Below are 21834 nucleotides of genomic sequence, written 5' to 3' on the forward strand. Positions count from 1 at the left end.
ATGTCATCCAACCCCTTTGATTATGTACCCAAGCACCCTTGAAGGCTACAATACTCGTCAAAGTTTGTTGAAACCTATCTGCTAGAAACGTCACGTTAATATCGTGCAACGTGCTCCCTTAATTTTTTAAATTCAATATTTGCTTTTCTTTTTCCCCAATGAGCCAGAGGTATTTTGGAACAGTGTAATGGTTGTTTTAAAGCAAATCACCATCATGGAGGGAAACGGCATAAATGTTCAAGAAATTTGATGAGTATTGTACATGGCGTATTTAGTTACACGCTAACAAAGCTTTAATCTTTTTAAGTTTCCGTCATCATATAATTTCCACAGAGATGCTTCGTGCTAAATGCTGGTAATGCACCCAAGCGAAAGACCATGAGCAAGTGGCCATTGTGCAGAGGTTATTGCAAATTTTTAAGAGGATTTTTCAGGTCAGCATGAGTAAAATGTCGACTATTGAATGAACAAAAAATTATTGTGTGGGTAGCTACCCGGGACATAATTTCGTGTACGGAGATGGTACAGATTGACAGACAGGAGGATTTAAAAGGTTTAGGAAATAACGACCTGAGCCCGGTTAAAGCCACATTTTTCAGCAAAAATTCTCTTGTTTAGGAAAATGTTACTGCAGCTTATAATTATTATTATTGTCCAGCCATTGTACTAAGAGACCTGGATTGGCACTAATCGGCCTTTTAGAAAAATTTCCCTGGAAAATATGGTTTTTGTTAATGTTCAATGCACCAAAGTTCTCGTCTCACCTGAACAAGTTCTCGGCCACTGATTCCCTCAAACACTTCCAACAACCTGAGTTTGGCCCTTGTGTCCCAACACTGTTTAAAGCTTTGTCTCAATACATCAGCAAGATTGTGTTCTAAATCCTAATCGGAAACAAATAAAACGTTGAACAAAGACTTACAGTAAAAGAACGAAAAAACAGTCAGTCTAACAATACAGGAAACAACTCATTGCTACATTAAGTGAAGATCACAAGAACTTGGTACAGCTGGAACAGCTCTAAGGACTCTACTCGTAATAACAATTTTTGGATTCACTTCCGGTTCACTCATTGATTTCCCCATTCCCAAGCCCCCAGTCTTGCTCGAAATTCAACATTGTTTTGAGCGGGAGGGGGGAGGTCGCCAGTAGTACTAACGCTCAGAGGTTTTACTACCTGCCCATGCGCAGAGTGATATTTTAGCAAATCCAACATGGCGTTTACAGGCTGAGTTACCATGCATCCATGGAATCACGCTTTTGCCGTACAAAAATTTCGACGCTTATGGTGTTTACGCCGCGTTGGTCAAATTTGCAGTACAAAAATTTAGACGGTCATGGTTCATTACATTGCACCGCTCAAATTTTCGTCCTTACAGACCAAAAATTTGACCTCGAAATTTTTTAACGGCTAGGCGTTCAAATTTTTGTACGGTTGGTTTGGTTCCGTGTGACCGGAACACCTGAACGCATGAAGAGTCGATAAAAGAGTCATCTCAGTTCTACTTACCCTGATCACAGAACGGAAAGCAAAGAACTCTCTTTCAAATTCCTGTGTCTCACTTGCATTTAGCACATCCTAGAAAATAAATCCTGGATTATTATACAATATTATTATTATACCAGTACTCCCGAGCCTAGCCTCCTTGCCTCGGTTGTTCAAACGTTGGACAGCACCATCCAGTAGGTAAGTGATTACAGAGACCAATCGCGTTATCCACTGGACAAAGATTTATCCAGTGGATAGCGTTATCCAGCTTTTAAACGATTCTTCTCATGGGCTTATTTCAAAAGGGGCATGGGCTTAATAGAGCAAATACCCTTGTTTTTTTTTGTTTTTGGCTTCGAGGATTGTGTTGTTGTCATGCAATAGTGCTTGAAGCTTGTACTGATAATACCAGGATTCCATGCTCAAATGTTTTACATTGTAGTTGATAAATATGGTTGCACTGCCTTTGATTAAAAGTCTGTCCTATCAAACATCGATATAGTCTTACATTTGGCATCTGTTGAAAAGACCTAACAGCCTCCAAAAATTTGGCATGTATCTCCTTGACTTGACTGTCCAAGCTATTGCCACCGGCCCCGCCCACCTCAGCGGCACAAGTTAACATCTCAAAATGCTGTGTTGTCTGAACAAGCTCTAGCACATCGTTACACCGCTCCATGAAGCTGTTAAGTGAGGTAAAGCACACATTGTTTCTTGCAGGCCAAGGTGAGTCTGTCCACAGTTCTGTTGTGTCAAAACCACTTGTACTCTCAGTGCTAGTACTACTACGTCTGTGAAATATCTTGGTGGTTTTGGGTGTTAGGCTGTCATTGTAGAGCTTGCTGTGCCACACTATTCCTCCACTGTCCATACTAAAAAAACGCAATAGCAAAGGACATTTATGTTTGACATATATTTCGAAACACACATGCAGTAGTGATTGGAAAGACATATCCCAATTTTGGTCATCACGTATATGAATTGATACTGATGGGGCCAACTGGTGAAAGCATTCACTATGAGCAGTATTATTAAAAATGACATTGCACTATAAACGGGGGCATCCTAAAACCTCCATGGATTTTTGAGGATGATGATGAGGATGGTGGAGAAAATGCAGATGATTACATGGAAATAGCCTTACAACCTTTATATAGACAATATCTACTCTGATATTGCAGAGTAGAGATTTTCATTTCTTCACACTCAACATAACACAATTCACGTTAATATTTATTCTTCCAGAGGCAACTGTAATAATGTACCAATTATGGAAGGAAACTGTAAACAACTTCTCCACGCAAAGGAAGGACCACATGAATGAGCAAAGAGCAATGAGGTTTCATTTTTCATGAAATACACCTCTTTTAGGGCTGTAAGTAGTAGATACGTGAGAAACAAACTTACTTAGTTCCAGTTTGTTCTGACAGTCTTCGTTGATTTGTTTCATCAGCTCTGTCCTTCTTATCCAGGTAACAACCACGGAAAGCAGCACATACACGCAAAGCATCTTTCAAGCTGGTATAAGACTAAAACAAGACATATTAGACAGGTTAGCACTCATCTCCATACTCCAAACGAACATTTCCCTCTCAGTGGCTCTCACAAGACATTTCGAATTCCCTTTTCCTACATGACATTTCTATGTCTCTTAAAATGTCATGGAAGTCTAAGTCTCTTCAATTTATAAGGAAAAAGAAATTCCGAAGAGCAAAAGTAAGAATCGAACCGGGAGAGTAATGTCCACAGTCCATCTCCTATACCACAACGAGACTGTCAGGATTTGCTGACGACCATTGGTTTGATTTGAAGCTATATAGCAACAACCCTAACCCTAATTAGAAGCCAACTGTTTTACGAGTCAGTGCTTCACCCTAACCACCATTCTCAGGGTTTAACCCTAATCAGTATTGAGCAGCCTAATCATTATTCTCGGGGGTTAACCCAATGCGGTTCCTTCCTTTGCAGAAAATCACTTTGTGTATGAATCATCATGTGTCACTGTCATTTTGGAGTATAAAGATTAGTACAAGTGTATAAACCTATTAAAGATCAGTGGCTGGGACATATCTGAAGCAGGTTATACTACTGACTCAGCCCTGCCAGAAAAGCCTCTCTTTCGCTTGCTCAATTTTGGTGTACTCGAGAAAGACTCTGCATGAATCAAGGAAGTTTCTTGTTGAGCATGCACTTCATGTTGCTAAGATATAGTTTCGAATTTAGGCTTAAGAACCATACACTTGGTACAGAGGGCTCAGTTATGATCATCGGTTTATCAAAAAAGGATGCTAATACTAAACAAAACCAGTTTGACAAGAGATAACAAGATTGACTAGTCCAGAATTTTGGGCTGCGGTGACTTCAAAGGCTTGATGCCATTCAGAGCCTCCTTTTCTTGTCCTCCCTCAAGAAGACAAAAAGAGGCTCTGTTCGCAGGGTGGAAGGACTCAGTCAAAGCACGTTGATAAGACTGCTTTTACTTACTGCCAATAAATTCTCCAGTACATGCTCTCCTACCAGCCTCCTTGCTCGGGCAACAACTTCATTTGACAACATAGTTAACAACCTTGTAAAGTTTCTGTTGTCATGGTAATATCTGAAAATGTTATTTCAAAGGAAAAACATCAGTGTATTAGTATTAGTATTCATTTTCTAGGAGAACTGCATACGTATCAAGAACACATTTCCGTGGTGGTACAACTGAAAAACTGAAAGTGTGTCAGCTATAAATATGATTGAACCTCTAGTAAGCGACCAACCAAAATGCTAAGATTTAGTGGTTGCTTAAGGGAGGTGGTCGCCTACAAAAACAAAACCGCAGATGTTTCTCCGAGAAGAGGACCAGAGGCTACAAACAATGGAAATCTATAGAATGTTCAGACCTTGGTGTCTTTGATCGGTGGTCATTTATATAAGGAAACTGGCTGTTTAAAAGAGGTGGTCATACGTGGAGGTTCGACTGTATATGCCTTGAGATATACATTTTAGCCACTTTGAAGCTGGTTCTAACTTTTGGTAGTCTCCTTCGCAGCCACTTGGGACGGGGTCACGTGACTCCGACCCGAGCAGTTGCAAAGGAGACTAACATTTGAGTCTGTGGAAGAAATCTCAAATGAAACCTCTTCAGCAGTACTTTTGTATGGTGTTATCTAGTAATATTTAGTAAGTAGTTTCAACTTTTGAGTTGATGAAGTCCTAAGCTGTGAAACCCTACTGGGCAGGGTTACTGCACAGTACTTTCCTGTGGTGCTGTTTATATTAACCTCTACAAGGAAGTTATGTATTTTGAGGAGCAAAATCTTAAAAATTAATGTGTGATCATTCAAATGAAAGCTGCTGCATGAGCAGATATTCTGGCGGCAATGCTCATTATCCCAGTGAACGAAATGATCATACCTTTTATAAGTACATGATTGGACATTTAAGTTGAGACTATTCAGTTGGAAACTGCTTAAACTTATACATGCATGCATGACTAAGTTTGTTCTTCCATCAATAAAACTGTAGCCTGAGAAAACAGCCAACATTGTGCAATGCTGCCACTGGTTTTCCCGCAAAATGACATCTTCAGAATGGCCTTAGACTTGTTCCAAGTCGACCTCTCAGAAAAAAGTGAACAAAGCAAGCTTCAGTGACATGAGGTCGCACAGCGACCAAGTGAGCAATGAAGTCTTGAGGTCAACTTGTTTTGCCTGAATGGATTTGAATCCTATTATAAATTCATGCATATTATGCTGTGTCGGGAGCGGCATGAAATATCACTCACTGTCCTATTGATCAATGGTCATGACATCGGTAGAATTCTCAACAGGTGAATTATGTGCCAAACAGGTATGAAAAGTCCTTTAAAATGGCACTTATTATTTATTAACCAGGAAAACAAAATAAAGGACTTTTCGAAAGTCTAGAATGGCCACAGAAACTCCAAACAGATGGCACTTCACTTCCCAGCTAAGGGTAGTGCTTCTGATTGGTTAAAAATTTGCCTCATCCAATCAGACGCAGTACCCAGATCTGGGTCAACAGTATTGAGTTTCTTTTGTCATTCCTCATACGTCATTTCATGGGAAACCAGTGGTGGAATAGCAAAATGTCAGCTATTTTCTCAGGCTAATAAAACTGCAAATTGAATTTTTTATTTTGATTTGCATGGTCGCAATAATAGTCACCCTTAGAAGTCATATGACTGCATGACCTTGACACCAACCTTGAATAGACCCACACAAGGTACATAGAGTGCATCAAGGGAGGAAACACAACCACCATCTCTGCAGACTTTGTCGCATAATGGAGTTTCTCAAACCAAGGAAGAAGAGTGCTCAGGAACTGCAGATTGTCATTTGTCTCTGATTCCGCCTTAAGCACCAGATGCATCAAAATATTATTGTCAGTAAAGATAACCAGGAAGTACTACATATTAACCATTCAAACACTAAAATAAGTAATAAAAGCCTCATTTGTTGTCCTTAGGTTTCCAAAAGAAGTAATGGGGAGAATTAGCTGAGTTATCAATATTAGATCGACTGTTCCGTGATCATATCCTTAATTTTTATGACAAGTCTGTGTTATAAGGCATTGATGTTACAAGGAGAAGTTTTGTGCCATCACTCTTAGGGCTTAGTGGGTTTAGGACTGCAAATTATGATTTTAATTTCTCTGAAAACGCACAGTTCGAACTTCATAGCTAAAACAGCTGTCGAGTTTTGCCATCCTTAACTAAAGAATCTCCAAAATAACCCCACAGAGTAGCTGGCAAAACACAACCAGAAAGTGGCAACTTTTGCCGGCTGCCAGCTATATTAAAATCACTGGAAATAACAACAAAAACAGCAACAATAATGATGACGATGATGATGATGCTACAATGATTTCAGCATATTTTCAAGTGACTATCAGAGTAAATAGCATTGATTTTTTTCATTTTGTCAAGTTCTAACCTTGGCAATTTCTCTTTTAACAAGGTGGAATGACTGCGCATATGTACTATGAGCATCCTCCAGGTTCATCAAGATGTTGAGGGCCACCTGTGAACACAGCTGCTCACTAACTGAAGTGATCTTCTCCAGTCTCTCGGACCACATCTGATTTGCAAAAACAACATCATTATCTCACCAAATTTTAACTACATGTACAAGGAAAATTTTGAACTTTTTAATGAATTATCAAGAAAAGTTATTACTATTACCTCTATTTCATCTAATGGACCAGGCCTTGGACCATATTTTTTTATCTCAGTTTCTGGATCTAGCTTAAGTGTTATCTGCAAACCAAGATAATGCATCATTCAGAATGCAAAGAGAATAACAACTCAATGACAATAGTTATTCTTCTTTCAGCAAGCAGTACAGCAAAAAAAGTTAAATATTACATGTATTCCATAATTTGATATGAATAAATTCCCCTTCCATTTTCACAAATCAACAGGCCCCCTTAAATTTCACCTATAATATCACCAGTTCAAAGGCAATGCGCCCATGAAAACATTACAAAAAACAAATGTGCTAAAACAATTTTGAGTCTGTTTCAAACTTTTTGGTGGTTATGCCAGCTTGTTCATAGCCTCTGAACAAGCTCCCTAGTGGGTCTAGGATGAAGAGAAAGCTAAACAGTGTAAGAAAATGGGGCTAAGTTCTCTGGTGTTGTGGATACACTGTCCATGAAGGTGCATTCATCAAACAACATATTACAAAAGACTGAAACACTGGACAATAATCACACCACAAAACAAAAGCAAACCAACAATAGTTCCCACAACACCAGGAAACACCCCGAAATAGGGAGTGTACAGGGGTGTCTCTCATTTCATTGCCTAGCCATTCATGTTCTCTAAGTATTATTAATTTATTATTGCAACCACCTTGATCTGCTTAATCCAGTTCACCACAGCTGTTTCCAGCACATGAATAACAGCCGGTCTCCTGCTGCTATAGGCTGCAGCCTCAGATAGCACCTCAATAGATGGCAGAGGTAGTGTGACCTGACCCTTCGCTCCTCCTTCAGCGACCTGCATAAGTGAAACAAACCTGTGCACCAAGTCCATCAATTTGTCGGCGCTGACGCCGCCACCCATTTCAATACTCAACAGGGGTAAAAACACATCCTTTGTTAAAGTGCTGGCATGAGATAAAGGCTGATAGGAGCTGTCGCAAAAGGCAACATCAGTAACAATGTTGTCCCTGGAGAGTTTTCCAGCATTGTGAATCTTGACAAAGTAAACAGACTTTTCTTGGACACTATTGGGTGGATGGAGTGATGCCACAAGATTTTTGCCACCAGATGATGTGGAGAAGAAAATAAAGAGCTTCTTCACCTCTTCATTGTTGCAGAACTCAAACATAGCCTCCCTAGATAAAAAAAGATTAGTGATAGATCAATGATTAATTGACATGTACTGTCAAAACACAACTTCATCAGATCAATAATAATAATTTGTAAAATGTGTGTTTACTATTATCTAGGTAAAAAAAAAATGGAATTCATGATGAGTTTATAGTTAAGATAACAACACTGAGCAGGGACTGTCAATAAAAATTACTAAGATGCTTTTTGACGCATACTATGTTTGCTAAATACCTTGCTTTTTTCTTTCAATTCTATGGATATGCTGACAACAACAACAGCTGTCAAATAAGGGCATCCACTGACCACCGTCACATGATTGTATCTCAGGCTCAGGTATACAAATCATTGAGGACGAGGTGACATATTTTTTAAAGTTATTCGTAGCCTGCAGAGCAGGCATTCTTTTTTAAAAATGTGACCCAGAGGTACATGGAGGAGGAGCTGAGGCAAGGGGGAGGGGCAGGGAGAAAAAGGAAAAAACACCTGCCAGCATAGGCTATGAAACTGCCAAATGCCTGGCCGCTTTATTAGTTGTGGCTGACTGCTTTTCCGGAAATGCATTTGGAGCCAATAAAAATCTAGTGATTGTTCCGGAAGCCACAAATTTACTTCAACAATAACGGAAATAAAGCGTTGACAGGTCAAACGGCCCATAAGCTCGTGATAGTGTCAAACATGAACAAAGAGTTCACTTGTTTTAGAATTAAAGGTTTTCCTTCTCTTTAGCAGGCAAATTATATAATGCATGGAGTGTTTTAAATTTTGACTGCGCCAATCTTATTTTTGCCACTAGTCTAACATTAAGAGGATCTGAGACTGGTCTGTTCCGTGCATATTGATGAAATTTTTTTTCCTGTAATTAATGTTTCGTGTAGGTGTTTTTACTTTTTGACAGCATTTTATCTTGATGCAGTTTAGCACCTATTTTCTTTTACCTTTCTTAAAGCCTCAAACTTTTTGTTGTGACTAAATACACTTAACCTTCAACTAAAAATTTTAGTTTCAATAGTTTTTTTTTTCCCCGATGCCTCAGGACTTGAATAACTACAGGCTTGTAGTGTAGCTTTATGGTCAGTGAAGGTGACAATTCCCTGCTTTGTTTTGCGCTACGCTAAGCTCTTTAGGGTTGTTTGCAAGATGTTGAATTCTCATGGATAGTGATCTACAGATCTGAATTGTAGCTTAAACTGAAGCTACAGCAACTTATAACTATGGAGAATTGTACTGCAAGTCGGCAGTCAAAATCATTCTTTAGGCACACAATCGACTGTTTTTCTTGAGATGAGTAAATCTTTTGACTGGAGTGTCATATCCCGTTGTTCTTCCGTTGGCTCTGTTGACTACATGTACTAGTGTTTTTGTTTACATCATAAAGCAAGACTGCAGTTTCGGACCTAAAGGTTTCAATTGCAGTCGTGGTCAACTCAGAAAGGCTTCTGACAACCGACCATACAAATAACTTTTCAGAAGTCAAACAAAGTTTATGCTTCAAGATTTCCTTGAGTCAAACCAAAAAAGGAAAGACGAGGCCAATAAATCTCATCTCGTCTAGAGTAATAACTGCTTGCTTTTGTTTAATCGATAAGCAATATGCATAACCCTAAGAACCGAAAAAGCTTCCTCCACCACAGAATGAAAATTTTCAAAATCTGCATGAATCAGGGTATTAAAAAATACACTGTGCAGAAGGCCAAGAAAGTAGATGATGCTGATTGGAAGCTAGCAATCGAACATCTGAAACCGGACCAATCAGAGTTCCCGTCTATCCAGAGTACAGTGTTTGCCAAACAAACAATGACTGAGTGCAAGGGTAATTTTTCCTCCCCTCCCCCTCTCCCTCCCCTATTTTCACGCATCATCCTCTGCCTTGGAATCATTTTTGACTCACCCCAACTCTCGGTCAGTTTATAAACGTCCAAATCAATTGCACTGCAACTTTACAGCAAAAGTTGAATTACTTGAGAAAGACATTTCTTAAAAGATCACTCAAAATCTTCACTTTTAGCCTTGGCTAAATTTATATATTACTCCTCGAGTCCTCACCTGCTTTTTTCATTGGTGAACAGATGCTTGAGTTCTTCTGCCCTGGGTTTTAGAGATGACGTCACGCGGATTTCAATCCATCTCAATCTCTCATCCAGTTCCATGACTATTACTTATGATGTGCTTATTTTAGAGCAACTTGTTTTCATTATTCTTTTCTAAAAAAGTAAGAATTAAAGGAATTGATCATCAAGTCCCTTATAATCAGAGCCTAGGAGACTTGTGCTGCTAAGACTCTAAGACCCTGGACCTGTTCCAGACGAAAATAGATAAATTTGCCTCTTTGTTTCTGTGAATAATAATATTAATTATTATTATACACCCCTACCTGACAGTTGGAATCAGAGCAAACTAAAATGCATAGTGATGGATCAACTACCTTGGATGTAACAGTACATGTACTTTACCACAAGATTAATAATCTCTTTTCTGTCAAATGCAAACCGAGTTAAGCCTTTCAGAGGGGGACATGGGGGTTTACGGTATTGCGGTATTGGGCTTTTTTTCATGCGGTATTTCGGTAATTTTCATTTTAAAGTACGGTATTGCGGTATCATCTAGTTCTGCGGTATGCGGTTTTTCATCATTTTGGTTGACGGTATTCGGTGAAATAAGATTGTTCACGGTATTACGGTACCGTTTATTTGCGCTTTCATTTCGATACAATACGCAAAACAAAACACAGTAGGACATAAAGGTCAATAAAAGTTAAAATTCAGAAGTCTTGAGACATAACAGTAAATGATTACACCATTTGTGGGTCATTTTGTGACAGTTAATGGTCGATAATATACAATGTGATTGTTGCTGCGTCCAATGATAATGAGTCATCTCAAGTCACCTTACCAGGCTTTTCGATCTGTGTACTTGAGCCGGTGGTAATTCGAGGTCTTACACGTTTTCTCACAATGGCTGAGATCGCTGAGGTTGAAGGCGGCGTGGTTATCATTGACTGTGTGGCAGTTTCTTGGAAGAGGGCGAAGGAGGCTAACATTATCGCAACAAGAAAAGTATAGATGTCGGGTTTCGAGAATTAAAATTTGGTAAGTTTGCCTCTTACCGGCGCGACGTGTGAGACAGTCGAGACAGAATTTTCGAGGCGCAGGAATTTTTTTTCGTTATCAAAATCCTTGTATGAATTTTTTTTCATTTAATTTTCTCTTGCGCGAATATTTTTTTTTGTACTTCGCCCCCCCCCCCCCCCAATAAGTTTTCTAATGGTCAGTCACTTATCAAAACTCGCACTAGACGTGCGTGGAAAGGGTTTGGATTGGTTTGTTTTTCGCGCTTTCAAGAGTTATTTTTATTGGAGTTAATTAGCTGTTGGGTCCACCTACCAAAAGGTTGAACGAATGTAGTTTACTTTTCCGTGAAAATTTGCGAAAATTTTGCTAACTACCAAAATATTTAAAAAAAAAACATGCACATCTAGTGCATAAATGCCTGAGATAAGTAAACGTACTAGATGGAAGCAACTATAAGTATGCGGAAACGATTATAAATATGATTAAAATATGCGGTATCGGTATTTGGACAATTTTCGACGCGGTATTTCGGTATTTGCCATTTTTTCTTACGGTATTACGGTATTGGGTACCCCCCAATGTCCCCCTCCTTTCACTCCTTACTTCCTAGGAGTGGCCAATGCAAAAATTTCTAAATTTCAATCCTTGGAGTGCTTTTCAGAAGTCAGAACTGGCCAGCTTAAACAGCCGTCAGTCAGTTGAAAATTGTCTCTCAGATGTTAGCCTGTTATACTCAGAAAACTCCATACAAACCCTTCTAATTTTTCTTTGGGTCAACCCCCAAAAAATTGAGAAGGGTTTGTATGGAGTTTTCTAAGCATAACTGGGCTACGATGTCAGAGACAATTTGCCCCAAAATGCTCATTTTTGGCAAGTAGGCCTCTTGGACATTGTTCTTTCAGAATATCCTGACAAATCCCATAATTTCAGAAATTTCATATTTATGATGTCACACTTTAGTACTCTGTTGCGCAGTTCTTACATGATTTACTTCCTATACATCTATGACAGTGTTCTTTATATGTGAGAGGCTGTGCAGAACTTCGTGACATTTGCATTTTATAAGATTTAAGTCAATACGTGCTAAAAGATACATTGATGTAGTTCAGTTAGTACTTATAACAGACATCTGAAAAATTGTAAAAAGCTACCAAACTTTAACGCCTAAGCTATGACAACAAGAGGAAATATCTCTCAAAAACTCTTATAAGACTTATTGCATCTGAAACCGGCATAGTAAGTTTTTAATTGGCTGAGAAATGAACAAATAAAAACACGTTTAAGCCAATAAATTGCTTTGTGCAAAGCTCTTATCTTCGGTGTATATTTTTTAGGAAACTTTTACAGCAGCAAATTCTCAGAAAAGAATGAAATGTTGGAGAAACTCATTTGTAATCAGAGAATTTTGGAATTCGCGCCCACTTGCGAAGATGTCACTGTGACTACAAAAGTCATTTTTGATCAACACTGCAATAATTATTTTCATCCTTTTAGGAGAAAGAACATACAACCTACCAACAGAAAACGTCCGAATTCACACGTAAAGCGCCAACTAAAATCATATCCGTTGAATCCTCGCAAAAGCAAGTACATCTATGCAAAACGTCCGCCATCTTTGTTTGACTTCGTTGCTATAAGTTATAATCACGTGACCATACAGTTTTGATCGATCAGAAATCGATCAAGTCGGGTTTCAACAACATGGCGGACGGCATCTCAGAAAATACACAGAAGTGTACGGCTGGAATCATAATCATTGGGGATGAAATCTTAAAAGGTCATACAAAAGACACGAATTCCCACTTTCTCTTGAAAAAGCTTTGGTCCTTGGGAATCAAAGTAGGGAAAGTTTCTGTCATTTCAGACGATGTAGATGAAATTGCCAACGAGGTGCGAACCTTTTCTTCTCTGTTTTCCTTTGTTATTACCACGGGAGGAATTGGTCCAACTCACGATGATGTCACTATGGCAGGCATAGCCAAAGCCTTAAAACAAGATCTGGTTGTGAACGAAGACTTATTGAAGTTAATTTCCGGTGAATTCGACGTTGATTCCCAACACAAGATCAAGCTCAACTCCTCTCACCACAAGATGGCTAGGGTGCCCAGCGCTTTGAAATTATGTTATGGAAAAGATCGCTGGGGAAAACCCAGCAAGTTTCCTCTTATTTCTGTGAATAACGTCTACGTTTTCCCAGGAGTTCCACAGTTTTTAGAACAGGAGTTTGGTGTTCTTGAAAACCATCTTTTGACTTCCAACCCAGAGAAGCGTTTTTTCCTGCGAAAGATCTACCTTTCAGCGGAAGAAACCTCCATTGCTTCTATTCTAAATGAGATAGATGAAAAATACAAAGGAAAAGTACACTTGGGGTCTTATCCCGATTTCTGCAATAAAGATTTCAAAGTGAAGTTGACTGTGGAGTCAGATAATTTAAGCCTTCTGCAAGAGGCATGGCACTGCCTTCTGGAGAGGTTACCTAAAAGCATTGTAGTCAAGACAGAAGGAAATGATTATGATGTTGCAGTTCCAGATGGTAAGGACGTTTTAATATACACACAGGGCTGTCAACCCCCCACGTCTTTAAATGGAGAATTGATAGGGAAGGGATGATAGATGATGTCATAATGCATGGCATATGGCCCTTTCTCACGTGGGGTGATTTTCACACACGCTCATGTTTTGCTGGCTCTACTATCCCTGAGGAAAAATGGGGACTACTCATAGTCTACACATCCAGTGGCAGATTTAAGGGAGGGACCCAGGGATGTATTTCTCAAATGTCACAATAATTAAAGGCCCAGAAAGCTGTTTGGTAACATTCAAGGTTTCAATACTTTTGCTGAGATAACATGACACAACTGTCGTTAAATAAAACAAAATGAACTGATTTGTTAGCTATTATAGGACCTGTGATATTTCCATGTCAGGCCCAGAAAGTTACTGGGACTCAACCTCGTTCCCAGGTTCTCCCTCCTACCCAACTTTCAAGAAGTGGACCCCAGGGGTCTTTAGAATCCATGTTATTTTTATGCTGAACTGAAGCTCACAGTGCTAAGAAAAATTATTTTTGAGGCCGGGACCCCTTCTCATTTTGGTGGCTGGATTGCCCCCTACTTACCTTAAGATCTGAATTTAACATTGAAATCATGTTCTCTGATAGGATGCAATCTTTAAATAGGTGTAAGATACTGGTATTAAAATATTGTTTAATTTTCTTGTAGCTGCATTGAGTCAACCAGAGGATTGTAAACTGTTAGAAAATGTTGAAAGAGTCTACAACTTGCTAGATCCATTGAATGATTCCAACACTAGTGCCTGTGTCAAAGGAGCTTGGGCTATAATACAGCAAACCTTACAGCTTTACTCCATGGATGAGCTTTGTATCAGCTTTAATGGTGGCAAAGACTGTACAGTTCTGTTACTCGTTCTACAAGCTGCACTGAATAAACTTGCCTCACCAGATCAACAGCTCAGAGCTCTTTACATTCGCTATGACTCGCCATTTCAACAAGCGGAAGAATTTATCTCGGAAACTACTGAGAGGTACAATTTGAATCTAATTACTATGAATGGGAACATTAAGGATGCTCTGAAAACATTGAAAGAAACTCAACCCTCAATCAAAGCAATTCTGTTGGGCACAAGAAGACATGATCCCTTTTCTGAGGCACTTCGTACATTTTCTCCAACTGATCCAGACTGGCCTCACTACATGAGAGTGAATCCAATTCTGGACTGGCATCATGCCGATGTTTGGTCTTTTATCAGGGAATGTGATGTCCCTTACTGTAGCCTCTATGACAAGGGGTATACATCATTGGGTAGCAGCCATAATACTAATCCCAATCCAGCATTGAAATATGAAGACGGCAGCAACAGATACAAGCCTGCATACATGTTGGAAGATGGTCATCTGGAAAGGGCTGGCAGGGAATAACATTGGTGCTACAAAATTTATTAGTACATGTATTATTGGCAAAGAAGTTCAGAGGGGGTGAAACAAGAATATTTGTTTTGCAGCTGATATTACATGTATGGCGTAAATTTGGGGCATTGTCTCCATTGTAACACTGAGGGAAGCACCAGTATTCCCAAAATCTTGTAGATGTAGACCCCCAAGTAATTTAATACAGGACATTTAACCTTTAAATGATAATTTATTACTCCAAGTCAAAATACAGCTTTAATTAAACATCTGGCCCGTTGCAGTTGTTCAAAAGCTGGATAGCCCTATCCATCGGATAAATCACTATCCAGTGGATAAGTATTTACCCTCAGCAGTATTTACAGCACTTATAAAAGTGTGGCTGAGCAAATGACTGAAAACAAATAATTCAAATATAATCAAACATAACAGGGTTTAGAATCCAACTGCACTAGCGATTCATGCGGTGGATAGCGCTATCCCCCTTTTGAACAACTGAGGCCAGAAGCAAACCAGAATACCAAACAATTAATAGCACTGGCACTGTCGCTGTTGGTTTCCTCTTATCATAAACATACTGTTACATTATTAGCGTGTTGTAAACACGAACTTTTATTAAAAGTCTAGGTTGACTTTTTTTTTACTAAAGATGGAGCTAATGAATTTTAAAAACCCTCCTTAACTGTGCTTACAACTGACCTCTGTAACAAATTACATCCTACAAAATTATAGTTAAACCTCATTTAATTGTATAAGATGCAAACTTTTTTTGTTGTTTTTAATTCTTCAATGTGTGTAAAATATGTTGTATCCGAAATTAAAACTAATAAAAAATCTTGCTAAACATATTTACCAGCGCCGTACAAACGACTTATTGACGAGATCAAGCAAAACTAACCATGAGAGAACAACTGGAGAACTAATAATTTGACTAACAATAGACGACTGTTTAACTGCGACAATAGACGGATCGAAACGCACCAATCACTGATTAAGAGTCTTCATAGCCAATAACATCACGGCTTAACTGACAGACGACCAATAACATCGCAACATAATTGACCAATCAGATCAATAAGCAGAGTATAATACCATCAACTGACGTGATACAACTCACTTTGACTCTGAAGATGACTACCGCACAGGTTGTCAAAACGTCAGTCACTGTCAACAACAACAGTCTTATTCAGGACTACGTTCACCCATAGAATGATTTGTTTCACAACACAATAAGGTGGCAAAGAAGGATTGCCCCTTTATCTTTTCATTATACATACATGTTGTAGTTCAATTTTGCTCATGGTACAAATTGTCTTCGTACTGGTACAATATTATTTTTAAACTGCTATGAAATTATTTTATTAAACTGGTCTCATTATATCTTGTTAAGAAATAGTCTTAGTTTACAGATATTTAGGGTTAGGGTTTGGGGTTAAGCACAAAGTATTAACTACTGATAATGGACCAAAATTAATGACTCAGTCTCACAAATGTTTGCTTTTTTCTATGCTGGTCAAATGTTAAACCTGATGCCATAAAACACCTACCTGGTAGGTTATTTGAAAAAGAATCTACGTCCAATAATGTTTGTACTTTAAATCTGAACGGATTAGCCCATGGTAGATTTTCACTATGAAAACAGAGTGCTCTGTGTTCACAGTGATCAAGACTGCTTTACACAGACTTATATAAATAGTAAGGGTAAGTAACAGCTTTAGCCACACAATTTGATGACCTCAAATAACATTTCTATTAAAATGTAATCGTTCTTGCTAAAGTAGCCTGTTGTAATAGAAATGTTAACATTGGAAGGCCTCAGATAAAAACTGATCACCAATTTTGGTTTAATTATGTTTCACTCAGACTTTCCTATGGTTAATATATTATGTAGTAATAATTCACGTTAAGGCAGCTCACATAAACAGTTTACATGAACAGGCCTAGGGTTTCATGAACATTAAAGGTCAATTTCAGAACGAGCTTGATTAGTTGATAGTTTGAGAAACTTCTAGGAAGCATTCAAGTAAATTAAAGGACGAGAATGTTACAATACAGAACACTAAGTGTTTGACCTTTCTTGTAAAGGAAGAAAGAATGAAATAAAGAAATGAACACAACACTTGCCAAGGATCCAGCAATTAGTGGTGTTTTTGAAATATTATTTGGTTCATCATGTGCATATTTCTGTCTCTTCTGGTAGCACATGCTTCATTTGTTTGCAGTACATTTTTTATCTTCAAAGAAACCCTATCTCCATTTTTGGCCAACTGAAACAATGGTGAAACTTCTCCTTTCACTCCATCCCAAGCATCTGATTGTCCAGTACGTGAATTGTGCATCTTTAATGTCTCCCGCTCACAGTCTAAGTAGAGTTCAACAATGTTGCCATTTGCACATGAAGTTTCTTCACCATAATATGACCACATTGTATGTTGCTGCTTTCTAGAATTCCACAGCCACTTGCTATTTTGTGTGAGCAACATTTTCCTTTGACTGCTTCCTTTACTGGTGATGACACCAAACGAGAGCTCCCCATGAATCTGAAACTTCCAGAAATGTTTCCCACTAGTAAAACCAACATAACCCACAGCATTGATGTAGGATCCTCTGTCAGAACAAGAACTGTGACCGTATTCATAATAAACAGGTTGATGAGTCCTACCTCTGAAGGATTCCTGTTTGTACTGAGCTGTCATATTTTCTTCAAGTAATTGTAATTGACCTTCACTGCCCTTTGGAGAAAAAGTTGTAAGAGTCCACTTCTCAACAATCCATGTGAACGGACTTCCCTTAACATGACCATTCCTCAGCTGCACAGAGAGCTTGTAATGGCCTGCTTGGGTTGGAGTATGGCAAAAACTGTATGTACCATTTCCACAGTTTTGTACTTTCTGATTCACAGGTGTGTTCCCGGAATGTGAGTTAACAGGGGTTATTAACACGTTAAAGACATCACTTGTTTCCATTTGCCTTCTCCCAGTGTGTTCCTTTGCATTAATAATAAAGTTCACTGGCTGTCCAGACAGTGTATTGTACATCACACCTTCCTCTCCATTTTCCATTGTTACTGTTGACAAAAAAGCACAAGTTAAAGAAACCTTGTCAGTAACATTTCCAAATGTTTTAATATAATGTTCCAATTGTTTGTCATCAGTAAATTTTATGCCTTCATTAACACATGGTTCCAGCTGCCACTTGGTAGAGTTCAAATCCTGCAATCGATTGGAAACATGCTTTTGCATGTTTAAGATCTCAACTTCACTCCCATTTTCAAGTGCCTTTTTGGTGAAATCCAAGCTGCTTTGTACCTTTGCAAAAGCTGTCTCCAGTTCTTCTTGCTGACTTTGTAAAGAATTAAGTTTTTTCTCACTAAATTTTCTAATTTCAGTGATCAACTGGCTACGACGATTATTAAGGCAAGCTTTGAGATTCTTAAAACACTTTTCAACTTCTTGTTCAATATCAACTGCATAAGAATTTACATTTCCCTTCATTTCCAAGACACCATCTATGGCCTCCTTGAGAGCAGTTGCTTTTGTTTCTGTGTCAGACAGAATTTTATGCAGGCTTTCCTTGCCCTCTGCAAAGGCATCCTTCACAAAAGTGTACTTGTGATCACGATGCTTTACGATGGTGCAGTCTCTACAAATAGCTTCCTCACATGTCTTACAAAACAATTTTATCACCTCCCCATCATGTTCTTTGCATATTACTGGCTTTGTTACAGCTGCTGATCCCATCTTTTTTGCTTCTTCCAGGGTCATCAAACTGTGAGACCTGGTGTTACGCCCTCGTTGATGAGATATAGTGCAAAACTCACAAAGGAAATATGAGCAAGTTGCACATCTATTGACTGGTGGATCTCCACTTTCACAGTTATCACATTCAAGAGAAGAACCACCGGAATCTTCATGAAGAGCAACCACAGATAATAAGTTGTTGACAAAGAAATTGGCTGGTAGCAAATCAATTTTTCCTTGAGGAATCTGCACACAATAAATCATAACAATATGGTTTTCAAAAAGCACTCTAACAAATGCCTAATGCCTTCAGCTATTAATATCTTGTGCAAGTAAAGGTAGGTTAACACAGTTTGAAAGGTTCTTGATTGTTACCATTCATTGAGGTTGTATTCAAGACTTGTCACAGGTATAAATATTTAACATTTGGCAAAAATATATTTATGAGACATGACATTTATAAGGTTAAAAGTAAGATTTTGGTCATTGCCATGGTAACATGCTTGATGATAATCATGCCTGACATATTGAATTTATTAGATTTTTGCAAATCCAATTATTAAATTTCTTTATAATTTTGCACACAGCTTGTGATATTTTTAGTAACCTTCACTACTTAAAATAGGAAAAGGATTCTTCGCCAAACTTTGTTAAATTTTAATAAGTAGATTTTAAGATGTTGTTGCTGCCTTAGTACGCATGCTCAAGACTTCCGCGTTGAGCCGCGCGCTGTGATCACGCGCGCAACGAATAAAGACTAAATTTCTACTGACAACTTTCTATGACTTTTGGTCTTTCCTTAGCTTGTCCTTGCACTTTTTCTTCAAAAGCTTATTAGTTGCATATAATCTCATGATAAAGATTCTCACGTGTAAAGTGAAAAGGATTAAAAAAACTGTGTTGAGTCGCCCTACTGTATGGTTTCGAGGTGTGGGTGAAACAATAAAAATCTTCTATTAGATATTTATACATGAGAGAGTGAACAAAGAACTGTCTTGCAGCCTAGCTACACGAAAACGTTGTTTCTAGGACTGTACGTAAAAGTCAAAACATTAGGTGTGTATCCAAACTCCAATCCGAGAAGCAAAAAATGTATTTTACTTGTTTTCCTCGTAATTCGTGGGACTTGTACATATTAAGAACAATTTTGCGTCACCAACATCGGTAGAAATTTGAAAACAGCTAGAGCTTTGTTTCAAATAAACTAACCTCAGCACTCGAGCGGCATGTTGGGCAACTTATCTTCGACTTTGCTTCCTCTCGAGTCAAAAGTCCTTGTAGGCATCTTTTGCAAAAAGAGTGAAGACAGGGTAGAACTTTAGGTTCCTTGTACTGCTCAAGACACACTGCACATTCTAAATGCTTCCCTAAGCTGTCCGCCAAAGATGCCGCCTTTGCCATTTTTTGCAAAAAGAGACGACTTTTTTTCGTTTCAGTTTCGTTTCCTTGAGTTTAAAACGACTGCGCAGAGCTGTAAAAACGATGAATGACTACCAAACGATCGACATTCGAAGATTCTTCGAATTCACTCGTGGGTGGTTCCCACTTCCCGGAAAAAGTAGTCACGTGTTTAGATGGTGATGTTGCACGGGGCGATTTCCAACCAAGATTTTTAGCGCAACACAGGGTTGCAACATTGTTGCAACATTGTGCCAAGTAGTCACAACACTGGTCCAATATTGCGACGACGTGTTGCACTAAAAATCGTCGTTGCGAATCGTCCCGTGTAACATCACCTTAAAAGCCAGAAGACTCTGTGTACGAGATTGGGAGCTTAAGCAACAACAACGGCGACGAAGGCCTATATACAAATATCACGAAAAATCGCCTAAATATATTTCCGGAAATTCCCGATTTTTTTTTCTAAATACCTCGAACTTTATTTCTAAATATCTCGAAAATGTTCTAAATATCTCAAAAATATCTGGCTTCATTTCATATACATTGCAATAAAAACACAAAAATAGCAGGTCATCTACAATCATGGCAACACAAATTTCAGCCATTTTGTTGAACATTAGCCACATTGCATGTATTATAAATGGAGAATATTGCTGAATCTGTTTACAACAGGTCCATATGTGGAGATTTGTTTGAAATTAGCATTGAAGTAGCCTCCTAGAAAAACATGATTTCAGTACTTTTTTCGCAACAAAATTCTCAATATCACCATTTTTTCCTAAATATCATGAGATTTTCTAAATATCTCAAAATCGTCCAAATAACTCAATTTGTATCTAGGCCTAAATACGGCGACGGTTACGAAAACATAACTTAAAAAATTAATTCGCGCTGCTTCAAACTCTATCGTGCTTATTCCAACTCGTTCAATTCATCAAATGTTGGCAAATTATTCTGGAGATAAATTCTAAAAGATTGTATCAAAGTTCAGGAAAAGAAAAAGAAATTCACGTCCTCGACACAACGTGAAATTAGGCAGCTTTCACGTTGTAGTCGTGCAAGACGGCAAAGACATGTACAAAAAAGCGTGATGCACGTGCAAAGTTGTTGTTTTGTATAGGTAATCACATGAGGCCAAGTACTATTAAGGATTAATTGCACGAGAGTTTTCAAAATTTTCCAAAATTGCCCGAGTCGCGAAGCGACGAGGGCAATTTGGAAAATTTTGAAAACTCAAGCGCAATTAATCCTTAATAGTACGAGGTCTCATGGGATTACTTGTTTATCAATACAGTGGAACCCCGCTATAACGAACCTCGCTATAACGAAGACCCCGTTATAAAGAACAACATTTGAAAGCCCGGCAGATTTACAGTAAAATATGTTGAAACGAACCCCGCTATAACGAACCCCGCTATAACGAAATCCCCGCTATAACGAAAGATTTTGACGGTCCCAACGCACAATTTACCTCGCTATAACGAATATTTTGTCCTGTTGCTCGGTCGCAGTCAGTAACAACGACAGATTTGAGCGTAGAGTAGAATTCACAGCTTGCTTTATTCCGGTTTTCTCAACACGCGACAGAAGATAAAACGCTGTACAGATCAACAGTCAACAAATCCTTTGACAGCAACCTATCAGTCAACGGCTTATTATGTCATAGACATTGGCGTTATACAGTATTTCGACATCAATTAACTTCTGCTCTCTTCTTTGTCTCTTATTAATTCTATTCTATTGATGTAGTCCGAACGGATAAAGAAGAAAGCCAGGACGAAAATGAAGATTCTGAAAACGAAGATTGCTCGATAATGGAGCGTGAAAAGGTTACTGCTTCCGAGGCTAATGCCGCAGTACGACTCTTGC

At 38.6% G+C, this 21834-nt stretch overlaps 3 protein-coding genes across 3 annotated transcripts in view; 1 reads left to right on the forward strand and 2 right to left on the reverse strand.

Annotated features, from left to right (window-relative positions):
* LOC140950915 (uncharacterized) overlaps window positions 1–10025 on the reverse strand; it is a 107923-nt gene extending 97898 nt beyond the window's left edge. The window contains exons 1-10 of the mRNA XM_073400130.1: window positions 9875–10025; window positions 7347–7833; window positions 6675–6749; window positions 6427–6570; window positions 5697–5845; window positions 3974–4085; window positions 2897–3018; window positions 1998–2361; window positions 1511–1579; window positions 765–884 (exon numbers count right to left, since the gene is read on the reverse strand). Of these exons, the coding sequence (XP_073256231.1) occupies window positions 765–884; window positions 1511–1579; window positions 1998–2361; window positions 2897–3018; window positions 3974–4085; window positions 5697–5845; window positions 6427–6570; window positions 6675–6749; window positions 7347–7833; window positions 9875–9978 (1746 nt within the window). The 5' untranslated portion in view covers window positions 9979–10025. The remainder of the gene's footprint in view (window positions 1–764; window positions 885–1510; window positions 1580–1997; window positions 2362–2896; window positions 3019–3973; window positions 4086–5696; window positions 5846–6426; window positions 6571–6674; window positions 6750–7346; window positions 7834–9874) is intronic.
* Window positions 10026–12467: 2442 nt separating this feature from the next.
* Window positions 12468–16946, forward strand: LOC140950917 (FAD synthase-like). Its single transcript, XM_073400132.1, has 2 exons — window positions 12468–13475; window positions 14131–16946. Exons 1-2 carry the CDS (start codon window positions 12601–12603, stop codon window positions 14834–14836), a joined length of 1581 nt encoding a protein of 526 aa, XP_073256233.1. The 5' UTR covers window positions 12468–12600; the 3' UTR covers window positions 14837–16946.
* Window positions 16926–20031, reverse strand: LOC140950916 (E3 ubiquitin-protein ligase TRIM45-like). Its single transcript, XM_073400131.1, has 2 exons — window positions 19774–20031; window positions 16926–18810 (listed from the first exon to the last, which is right to left on the reverse strand). Exons 1-2 carry the CDS (start codon window positions 19963–19965, stop codon window positions 16963–16965), a joined length of 2040 nt encoding a protein of 679 aa, XP_073256232.1. The 5' UTR covers window positions 19966–20031; the 3' UTR covers window positions 16926–16962.
* Between the last annotated feature and the right edge of the window lie 1803 nt (window positions 20032–21834).

This window comes from Porites lutea, chromosome 10 (genome assembly GCF_958299795.1).
Source record: "Porites lutea chromosome 10, jaPorLute2.1, whole genome shotgun sequence".
In the NCBI taxonomy this organism is placed as follows: Eukaryota; Metazoa; Cnidaria; class Anthozoa; order Scleractinia; family Poritidae; genus Porites; species Porites lutea.